Source organism: Oncorhynchus masou, chromosome 20, assembly GCF_036934945.1.
Source record: "Oncorhynchus masou masou isolate Uvic2021 chromosome 20, UVic_Omas_1.1, whole genome shotgun sequence".
Taxonomy (NCBI): domain Eukaryota; kingdom Metazoa; phylum Chordata; class Actinopteri; order Salmoniformes; family Salmonidae; genus Oncorhynchus; species Oncorhynchus masou.
The window spans coordinates 7,568,791-7,580,952 of NC_088231.1; the positions used below are offsets into that span (position 1 = coordinate 7,568,791).

The 12,162-nt window shown below is 43.3% G+C and overlaps 1 protein-coding gene across 1 annotated transcript in view; it reads left to right on the top strand.

Annotated features, from left to right (window-relative positions):
- Positions 1-12,162, top strand: part of sorbs2a (sorbin and SH3 domain containing 2a) — a 105,035-nt gene that overhangs the window by 46,258 nt on the left and 46,615 nt on the right. Inside the window, exon 3 of the mRNA XM_064926175.1 lies at positions 6,845-6,900. Coding sequence (XP_064782247.1) covers positions 6,891-6,900 — 10 coding nt within the window. The 5' untranslated portion in view covers positions 6,845-6,890. The remainder of the gene's footprint in view (positions 1-6,844; positions 6,901-12,162) is intronic.

A 12,162-nucleotide genomic window follows, 5' to 3' on the forward strand; every position in this document is an offset into this window, starting at 1 on the left:
TGAGTCTTATTTCAGAGCAGATATATGAGATTTTGGAAAACATGGTCACACAAAGAACTGAGGGATATTTTTACATATATTTTTCAAAAGTTTCCAAACGTTGCATCTGCATAGTTCTTTCCGTAAATGTGCTTTTGCGTGAATGTTCAGTGGAAATTGTTCAAATTAGTTCTTGTGCATAGAGTTTTACATGATTTTGTTCACCTTTTTGTTTTTTGTTTGGCACACATTTAAAAGTGAAAAATCGGAGTCAAAGCGTAATTCCATTATCATGTAATTGCCCTAATGTTTAAATAATGGCTACCACTTTTCAAGGCATTCCCCTGAAAACATATCTTCCTGTATCTGAACTAAACCACCATTGCTTGTATGGTAGGCCACACAGACCTCCTGAGATAATCCAACTCAATTGGCCTGGTCTGTGTGGCCCGAGCTTAAGTAAACCGTTTGAAATAGTGATCTACTAGAAAATGGCTGTTTTACAGCCTCAATGACATTTACTCTATGGCTCACATTCTATTCAAGCAGACTAGATTCAAGAAGCAGCGCTATGGTGGGGAGGATCTGTGTTGACAGCCGTCTGAGGCATTGCTGTAAAGAGTGTGCATGTGACCCCAACCAGTACTCGAGTCACCACACAAGGCAATATCACCATTTACTTCAAAAGGAGTTTGTTGACAACGTACCCCTATAAGCATGCTAATAAGAGGGCAATTATATGCATTTGGGGGGAAACCTTAACTGAGCCTCTCAGCTTTCAAACTGATGAAAAGGACCAGCATGCAGACCTAGGTTAGAATACTGTCATACTGATGAACTGGACCAGCATGCAGACCTGGGTTAGAATACTGTCATACTGATGAAAAGGACCAGCATGCAGACCTAGGTTAGAATACTGTCAAACTGATGAAAAGGACCAGCATGCAGACCTAGGTTAGAATACTGTCATACTGATGAAAAGGACCTGCATGCAGACCTACAGTAGGTTACAATAGTGTCATACTGATGAAAAGGACCAGCATGCAGACCTAGGTTAGAATACTGTCAAACTGATGAAAAGGACCTGCATGCAGACCTACAGTAGGTTACAATACTGTCGTACTGATAAAAAGGACATGCATGCAGACCTAGGTTACAATACTGTCGTACTGATGAAAAGGACCAGCATGCAGACCTAGGTTAGAATACTGTCATACTGATGAAAAGGACCTGCATGCAGACCTACAGTAGGTTACAATAGTGTCATACTGATGAAAAGGACCAGCATGCAGACCAAGGTTACAATACTGTCATACTGATGAAAAGGACCTGCATGCAGACCTAGGTTAGAATACTGTCATACTGATGAACTGGACCAGCATGCAGGCCTGGGTTAGAATACTGTCATACTGATGAAAAGGACCAGCATGCAGACCAAGGTTAGAATACTGTCATACTGATGAAAAGGACTAGCATAAAGACCTAGGTTACAATACTGTCAAACTGATGAAAAGGACCTGCATGCAGACCTACAGTAGGTTACAATACTGTCATACTGATGAAAAGGACCAGCATGCAGACCTAGGTTACAATAGTGTCATACTGATGAAAAGGACCAGCATGCAGCCCTAGGTTAGAATACTGTCAAAATGATGAAAAGGACCAGCATGCAAACCTAGGTTACAATAGTGTCATACTGATGAAAAGGACCAGCATGCAGACCTAGGTTAGAATACTGTCAAACTGATGAACTGGACCAGCATGCAGACCTAGGTTACAATACTGTCAAACTGATGAAAAGGACCTGCATGCAGACCTACAGTAGGTTAGAATACTGTCATACTGATGAAAAGGACCAGCATGAAGACCTAGGTTACAATACTGTCATACTGATGAAAAGGACCAGCATGCAGACCTAGGTTAGAATACTGTCATACTGATGAAAAGGACCAGCATGCAGACCTAGGTTACAATACTGTCATACTGATGAAAAGGACCTGCATGCAGACCTACAGTAGGTTACAATACTGTCATACTGATGAAAAGGACCAGCATGCAGACCTAGGTTACGATACTGTCATACTGATGAAAAGGACCAGCATGCAGACCTAGGTTGCAATACTGTCATACTGATGAAAAGGACCAGCATGCAGACCTAGGTTACAATAGTGTCATACTGATGAAAAGGACCAGCATGCAGACCTAGGTTAGAATACTTTCAAACTGATGAAAAGGACCAGCATGCAGACCTAGGTTAGAATACTGTCAAACTGATGAACTGGACCAGCATGCAGACCTAGGTTACAATACTGTCATACTGATGAAAAGGACCAGCATGCAGACCTAGGTTAGAATACTGTCAAACTGATGAAAAGGACCTGCATGCAGACCTACAGTAGGTTGCAATACTGTCATACTGATGAAAAGGACCTGCATGCAGACCTACAGTAGGTTGCAATACTGTCATACTGATGAAAAGGACCAGCATGAAGACCTAGGTTACAATACTGTCATACTGATGAAAAGGACCAGCATGCAGACCTAGGTTGCAATACTGTCATACTGATGAAAAGAACCAGCATGCAGACCTAGGTTAGAATACTGTCAAACTGATGAAAAGGACCTGCATGCAGACCTACAGTAGGTTACAATACTGTCATACTGATGAAAAGGACCAGCATGAAGACCTAGGTTACAATACTGTCATACTGATGAAAAGGACCAGCATGCAGACCTAGGTTAGAATACTGTCATACTGATGAAAAGAACCAGCATGCAGACCTAGGTTAGAATACTGTCAAACTGATGAAAAGGACCTGCATGCAGACCTACAGTAGGTTACAATACTGTCATACTGATGAAAAGGACCAGCATGCAGACCTAGGTTACGATACTGTCATACTGATGAAAAGGACCAGCATGCAGACCTAGGTTGCAATACTGTCATACTGATGAAAAGGACCAGCATGCAGACCTAGGTTACAATAGTGTCATACTGATGAAAAGGACCAGCATGCAGACCTAGGTTAGAATACTGTCAAACTGATGAACTGGACCAGCATGCAGACCTAGGTTACAATACTGTCATACTGATGAAAAGGACCAGCATGCAGACCTAGGTTAGAATACTGTCAAACTGATGAAAAGGACCTGCATGCAGACCTACAGTAGGTTACAATACTGTCATACTGATGAAAAGGACCAGCATGCAGACCTAGGTTACAATACTGTCATACTGATGAAAAGGACCAGCATGCAGACCTAGGTTAAAATACTGTCATACTGATGAAAAGGACCAGCATGCAGACCTAGGTTACAATACTGTCATACTGATGGAAAGGACCAGCATGCAGACCTAGGTTACAATACTATGGGAAATCTTTCAAATAATTTGAGCTTGAACATTTGCTCTCGCCTGACTGGAGAGCCAAATGGTTGAGGTTTGCCATTTTGGCTATATTCTATTGGCACATAAAGATTTTTCTCAAATTTAGCTCGGGAAGAAAAAACCCTTTTATTTTGATCGGCGAACTTTGAGTGCACTAAAATGGTTCCGTGGCGGCTTTCCTCGTGCCAATGCTGTGCCCTCTGCCTAGTAACATCTCTCTGTGGCTAACCTAATCATCTGTGTCACGACTGCTAAGTTGTGCATTTGTAAACAAAACGTTTATGATTGAAGACATTACTGTGCATTGCCTTTTGTTTAGCGTCTTTGTGGACCATGCTTTACTGTAAATGGTTGGCTATAAATAATGAAGTGATGGAGTTTCATAGGACAGTGTTTTTCAACTCCGGTTTAGGGGTACCCTCCAGGTTGCACATTTTAGTTCTAACCCAGCACTAACACGTTCTCATTTAAACTAATAGTGGGTCTGGGTGAATAGTTAAGTAGCTGAATTAGGTGTTTGTCATAAGGCATTTACATATACATATCAGACACGTATGATCGCCGCCACAGCCCCTGTGAGCTGACACTAGCTGGATCTGTCACGCTCAAAGCCTCAGTAATGAAACGCATATGCACATACTGTGCCTTCAGAAAGTATTCATACCCCTTGACTTATTCCACATTTTGTTGTTACAACCTAAATTCAAAATAAACCCACAATAACCCATAATGACCCCCCCCCAAAAAAGATTCTCCAATTTATTGGAAATGAATGACAAATGTTTACGTAAGTTTTTACACCCCTGGGTCAATACTTTGTAGAAACACATTTGGCAGCGATTTAAAGCTGTAGATCTTGGTAAGTCTCTAAGAGCTTTCCACACCTGGATTGTACAATATTAGCCCATTTTGGTAATAAAAAAAATGTCAAGTTGATTATTGATCATTGCTAGACAACCGTTTAAGTCTTGACAGATTTTCAAGACGATTTTTAAGTCAAAATGTCGTTTTGGTAAGCAACTCCCGTATAGATTTGGCCTTGTGTTTTAGGTTATTGTCCTGCTGAAAGGGGAATTTGTATTCGTGTCTGTTCAACAGCAGGCTGAACCAGGTATTCCTCTAGGATTTTGCCTCTGCTTATAGCTGTATTACTTTCATTTTTATCTTTAAAAAACTCCCTAGTCCTTGCTGATAACAAGCATACTCATAACAGGATGCAGCCACCACCATGCTTGACAATATGGAGAGCGGTACTCAGTGATGTGCTGTGTTGGATTTGCCCCAAACGTATTCAGGACAAATAGTTTTTTTGCCACATTTTTTGCTGCAGTATTACTTAAGTGCCTTGTTGCAAACAGGATGCATGTTTTTGGAATATTTGTATTCTGTACAGGCTTCCTTGTTTTCCGTTTGTCATTTAGGTTGGTAATGTTGGGGATCCATCTTCAGTTTTCTCCTATCACAGACATTAAACTCTGTTTTAAAATCAACATTTTCCTAATGGTGAATCCCTGAGCAGTTTTCTTCCTCTCTGGCAACTGAGTTAGGAAGAACACCTGTATATTTGTAGTGACTGGGTGTATTGATGCACCAGCCAATATCTAATTAGTAACTTCACCTTGCTCAAAAATATATTCTGTCTTTTTTCATTTATTTTCTTCACATCTACCAATAGGTGCCCTTCTTGAAAAACCTTGCTGGTCGGTGGATGAATCTGTGTTTTGAAATTCACTACTCGATTGAGGCACCTTACAGATAACTGTATATGCGAATACAGAGATGGGGTAGTCATTCAAAGATGTTAACCACTATTATTGAACACTGAATGAGTCCAAGCAACTTCATTATGCAATGAAGTTGAAGAGGAGATGCAAAGTGCCTACCTCGCCCAATAGTCCCCTCCCCTGGTCCCTCCTTCACTCCAACCACAATGGAGAGATGTTCTGACCAGACTCAGATTCAGTGTGATGATGGTCAGCAATTCTACTCCGACTGGAGCTGTCTCTACAGCAAGCCTGTGTCTCATCAGCTTACACCCGTCTCCCCAAACCTGGCAGAATCCCTACTGTGGGACGAAGACTGCCGATCTCACCTGGAATCTCTTGCTGCTACCACTGCACCCGTTGGGAGGCAAGCACACTCCTCACGACCATACCGGGATGGGTTCAACCAGCCCTGCGTGGGCACCTCTGGGCATAGGAACTTTAAGCCACAGACTGTAGCTGGCTCACAGGTAAGATAGTCATCAAACCTCAGTGGACCAGGTTGTCCCCTCCCGTCCGCAGCAGATGTACTGGGATGTGACTCAAGGAGAGGGTCATCATCCTCAGGTGGGCCCCAGACCTCCATCGGATACATCTCAGACCTGATCTATAATGCTGCTATTGTCACCAACTTCCTGGAGTTCAAATTTCCTGCCCCTGCTTACCTATTGTATAGCCCGGTGGTCCCAGCTCTGGTTGTGCGGTCAGTAAATTAGGTGTCACCTGCCAAAACCACAACGAAACAACCATAAGTATGCGTGGAGAGAGGATACTCTTGCTGAATGGGGAAACAGTGGCTTTGTCACAGCTGATCTTTCACAGGTGTGCCCCATCAGCCCTGACGACCCTCCCAGCTCCGCTCACCTCTCCTACTCCGCCCACCAATCTCCAGCAGGAAGTAAGCACAGCAAAACCCATTAGACAGAGCAGGGAGGGGCCGTCACAGTGCATGTTTGGTACGGGTACAGACAGTACAGTTAAGTAGCTGTACTGTCAGCCTGTACCACTTATCAATCCCTTATCAGGGTGTTATTCCAGTATGACAGCATGGACATTGAGTGTCTCCTATTTGTTTGTATGTTCCTCAAAGGGAATATCTGTCATACAAAGGTGATATTTTGCTCCATCTGCCAGGGATATTCTGCGGGAAGATACCTACCCTATTGTTGTAGGTTGGAAATGGATAAGACTGTATTGGATAGCACGAAATTGGGGAGAAAACAGAGTAAAAGAATATATATAATTTAAAAAATTATACTGCTTCCCTAGCTACGGTATGACTGCGTGGACTGGTGTCCAGCCAAGCAGTAATCAACCTGATTCAGAAGTCAAGACAAACACAAAGAACCAAGATTTAATGTTCATTTTAAACTACAAGCACTATTGAGCCTGAACTAAAACTGCTGCCAATGGAAGGAATGAATGTTGGGACTATTTGAGGAAATTGTCTATTTTTAGATCCGCACTGCTTTTTGTAATAACAATCTCCCCCTTAAAATGTTTAGATTTTGAGCAGTTTCTCAAGTTATTCCTGATGGAATTGATTTTTTTATTCACAATGTCCATTTCACAAATACACATTGGCAGTTTACATGGCATGTCAAACTGACTTGCACCAGGTAATGTGAAAGAGAATTCTGTTTCCCTGAGGGCATTACAGTGGGTAATAATCTAACCTCTACTCTAACCTCTATCTCCGATTCCTTTATTCCAGGAAAGTGTACCCAGCTACGGTAGAACTGTAAGGAGACCTCTTCAACATGAATACAGGTATGTGACATGCCTCTTTAAACACTACGCAACACATGTACACACACACACACACTAGGATGTTGAACTCGAGGCATTCCGTTGTGTCTGATCTGAATCATTTTGACCATCCATATCCATGTTTTTTTTAACATTTGCCAGCTGTTGAATATTGTTTGCTGCCGGAGTTGCATAGCTAAGCAAAATTAACATTTAATTCATCTTCTTTTTTTTCAACCAACTCATTTGATTTGATGATTCAGATTGAAGTAAGTTCGCAACAGGACCTCCTCTTGTTTCAGAAAATAACAAATTATCTGTTTGAAGGCTTTTCGAGCTGTTAGTGTGGACATCTTGTGAAGGACGGCGATTCCGGTCTTGATCAATTCAACATTATTTAGCAAGGGAGTACACTTTCTCCCTGGAGAGCTACTCTCCTGCAGGGTTTCGCTCCAACCCTGCTGTAACAAACCCAACAAATCAGCTGCTCACAGGACCCCCCCAAAAAAGGAGGAGGGATGGCCTCCCCTGCTCTATAATGTAGAGGCATTACACATATTGCATTGCTTTATGGTCTTCTTATACACCCACATAATTCCTCTCATTCATAAATCGGGCTCCAAAGCTCCATCTTAAACTTGGCCGGCATCCCAAAATGTATAGAGTATTTCACTACAGTAGCTATGATGACGAATCATTCACTTAGTGTTATTACACTCCTACGCCCTCTGTTACTCTGCCAATGAAAGTCTTGATTTGTTCCTGCCATGGTAATTGTTTACAGCACAAGATCTATCGAAGTGCCAATAGCCTCCGCACAATCTAGAATGCTCTTATCAAGTCCACCAGGCGTATGCTCTCATTACGTTTCCATGACATTGCAATCAGAGTTTTGCTCCAGCTTTGGTAAATGTTTACATCACGGGTTATTGAGTCACGGAACATTCCACGGAACGTTGCCCTGTTGTGGGGATTTCTTTTCGATTCCCTTACCTTCGTAATGGCAGGGTGTGCTGAAACGTTTTGCATGCGGAGGGATTCTGTGCCCTCTTGGAGAAATGAACGGCGTTTCATTACTCCTACGTCGATGACCAAGCAAGCATGAACGTTAATCTGCGCTGAGGTCACAGTTCATATGAAGTAGGAAGGGGGACTTTTTTCAATTGCTGTGTGTTTAATGCATGCCTGAATCAACCAGAATGTAAACAAACACAAAATCGGTTAAGATAGGTTTTTGCCGATGATTGTTCTAGAGTCTTGTTTATAGTTTTGGTAATATTCGGTATATTCGGGTGTGAAAAATGGCACCGGAGGAGATGGCCGCCGTTTTACGGTCTCCTAACCAATTGTGCTGTTATGTTTTTTTATCTGCAATATTTGTAAATTGTTTTGTACATAATGTTTCTGCAACTTTATCTTACGGAAGAAAAGAGCTTCTGGATATCAGGACAGCGATCACTCACCTCGGATTAGAAGAAGATTTCTTCAACAACAAGCAGGACTCACGATATTATATTCTCCAAACACCCCACAGTGTGTTATTATTATTCGTTATTCGCAAAAGGAAGCGACACAGAGGACGAAGAGCCGGATGCCTCGTCCGGACCCGCGGAAGACAACTAGGAAAGCTGCCGTTACCGTCAATATTACTCGCCCACGTGCAATCAATTCTAGATCACCTGTACTCCACACACAGAGACGCGTACAAAGCTCTCCCTCGCCCCCCATTTGGTAAATCTTACTCACGTCGGCTACGGAGAGCGTGATCACACAGTCGTCCGGAACAGCTGAGGGTCTCATGCATGCCTCAGTGTTGCTTGCCTCTAAGCGAGCATAGAAGTGATTTAGCTCGTCTGGTAGGCTCGTATCACTGGGCAGCTCGCGGCTGTGCTTCCCTTTGTAGTCTATAAAAAAGCCCTGCCACATCCGACGAGCCTATTCCCCCTCAGGAAACTAAAATGATTTGACATGGGTCCTGAGATCCTCAAAAGGTTCAACAGCTGCAAATCGAGAGCATCCTGACCGGTTTCATCGCTGCCTGGTACGGCAATTGCCCGGCCTCCGACCGCAAGGCACTTCAGAGGGTAGTGCGTACGGCCCAGTACATCACTGGGGAAAAGATGCCTGCCATCCAGGACCTCTACACCAGGCGGTGTCAGAGGAAGGCCCTAAAAATCGTCAAAGACCCCAGCCACCCCAATCATAGACTGTTCTCTCTACTACCGCATGGCAAGCGGTACCGGAGTGCCAAATCTGGGACAAAAAGGCTTCTCAACAGCTTTTTCCCCCAAGCCATAAGACTCCTACCCGGACTATTTGCATTGTGTGCCTCCCCCAACCCCTCTTTTACGCTGCTGCTATTCTCTGTTTATCTTTATATGCATAGTCACTTTAACTATACATTCATGTACATACTACCTAAATTGGCCCGACCAACCAGTGCTCCCGCACATTGGCTTACCGGGCTAATTGCATTGTGTTTCTCTCCCCCCCAACCCCTCTTTTACGCTGTTGCTATTCTCTGTTTATCTTATATGCATAGTCACTTTAACTATACATTCATGTACATACTACCTAAATTGGTCCGACCAACCAGTGCTCCCGCACATTGGCTAACCGGGCTTTCATTGTGTCCCACCACCTGCCAACCCCTCTTTTTACGCTTCTGCTACTCTCTGTTCATCATGTATGCATAGTCACTTTAACCATACCGACATGTACATAATACATCAATAAGCCTAACTAACAGGTGTCTGTATAGAGCCTTGCTACTCTTTTTTTCAAATGTCTTTTTACTGTTGTTTTATTTCTTTACTTACCTACACACACACCTTTTTTTGCGCACCATTGGTTATAGCCTGTAAGTAAGCATTTCACTGTCATACCTGTTGTATTCAGCGCACGTGACACACTTTGATTTGATGTTGACAACCTAAGAGACACAAACAGACAAACGTGCCGGTTTTAAAGGTAGTCAACGATATGACATTGCAGTGGGCAACTTCCTGCTGACAGACCAACCACAACATAGCAGAAAGTTGCCCCACTGGGTATGACGGTATCATATTGCTGTCTACCTTTCTGGGGTAACTATAGGTTACTATGACGTTTGTCAGTAGAGTTGACTCCCTCCATCCATCTTGATATGAGCTGTCATCCTTCTCCTGTCCCCATTGCTTATGAGAATGGAGCCATTGTAATGCATGTGCTTTGCCTCCTTCCTGTGGGCTTTGGTGTGTGTGTGTGTGTGCGTGCGTGCATGTGTGTGTGTTGCTTCTGCTGCCGTGGCTGCTGGCTGTGCTTTCCCAGACAGTGGAGGATGCGCTCGCAGCAGCGCTGCCTTGCTACTCACCCTCTCCCACATGAAGCGAGTCCAGAGCGTTCCCAATCTGGCTACAGGTACACACACACACACACACCAACAAAACACAACCCTTATGCCTAACACACATACACAGGCCTGTACAGACTACTGTGTCATTGAGTCACACTGATGTTGAAGGGGGTAAGTGAAGGCCATGCTAACAAAGTTGAGCAATGCAACTTTTGACTGTACGCAAATCAGACGTGCGGTGCGTTCGGAAAGTATTCAGACCCCTTGACTTTTTCCACATTTTCTTACGTTACAGCCGTATTCTAAAATGGATTAATTATCATTTTTCTCATCAATCTACACACAATACACCACAATGAAAACAGATGTTTTTGAATTTTTTGCAAATGTATAAAAACAATACCTTATTTACGTAAGTATTCAGACCCTTTGCCATGAGACTCGAAATTGAGCTTATGTGCATCCTGTTTCCATTGATCATCCTTGAGGTGTTTGTAGACCTTGATTGGAGTCCACCTGTGGTAAATTCAATTGATTGGACGTGATTTGGAAAGGAACACACCTGTCTATATAATGTCCCACAGTTGACAGTGTATGTCAGATCAAAAACCAAGCCATGAGGTCAATGGAATTGTCCTTAGAGCTCCGAGACAGGATTGTGTCAAAGCACAGATCTGGGCAAGGGTACCAAAACATTGAAGGTCCCCAAGAACACAGTGGCCTCTACCATTCTTAAATGAAAAAAGACTCTTCCAAGAGCTGTCCACTCGGCCAAACTGAGCAATCGGGGGAGAAGGGCCTTGGGTCAGGGAGGTGACCAAGAACCTGATGGTCACTCTGACAGAGCTCCAGAGTTCCTCTGTGGAGATGGGAGAACCTTCCAGAAGGACAACCATCTCTGCAGCACTCCACCAAGCAGGCCGTTATGGTAGAGTGGCCAGACGGAAGCCACTTCTCAGTAAAGGCACATCACAGCCTGCTTGGAGTTTGCCAAAAGGCACCTAAAGGACTCAGACCACGGAAAACAAGATTCTCTAGTCGGATGAAACCAAGATTGAGCTCTTTGGCCTGAATGCCAAGCGCCATGTCTGGATGAAACCTGGCACCATGCCTACTGTGAAGCATGGTGGTGGCAGCATCATGCTGTGGAGATGTTTTTCAGCGGCAGGGACTGGGAGACTAGTCAGGATTGAGAGAAAAATGAATGGAGCAAAGTACAGAGAGATCCTTGATGAAAACCTGTTCCAGAGAACTCAGGACCTCAGACTGGGCCAAAGGTTCACCTTCCAACAGGACAATGACCCTAACCACACAGCCAAGACAACACAGGAGTGGCTTCGGGACAAGTCTCTGAATGTTGAGTTGCTGAGCCAGAGCCCAGACTTAAACCTGATCAAACATCTCTGGAGAGACCTGGAAATAGCTGTGCAGCGACACTCCCCATCCAACCTGACAGAGCCTGAGAGGATCTGCTTGTAGCGTCATTCCAAAGACGACTCGAGGCTGTAATCGCTGCCAAATACTTATATATTAAATTAATAAAAATAATAGCAATACTGAATCAACACTTTTATTTTAACTTAATATAATACATCACTAAAATCAATTTAGTCTCAAATAAATAATGAAACATGTTCAATTTGGTTTAAATAATGCAAAAACAAAGTGTTGGAGAAGAAAGTAAAAGTGCAATATTAACGTTTAAGTTCCTTGCTCAGAACATGAAAACATATGAAAGCTGGTGGTTCCTTTGAACATGAGTCTTCAATATTCCCAGGTAAGAAGTTTTAGGTTGTAGTTATTATAGGACTATTTCTCTCTTTACCATTTGCATTTCATATACCTTTGACTATTGGATGTTCTTATAGGTACTATAGTATATCCAGCCTAATCTCGGGAGTTGATAGGCTTGAAGTCATAAACAGCTCGATGCTTGAAGCACAGCGAAG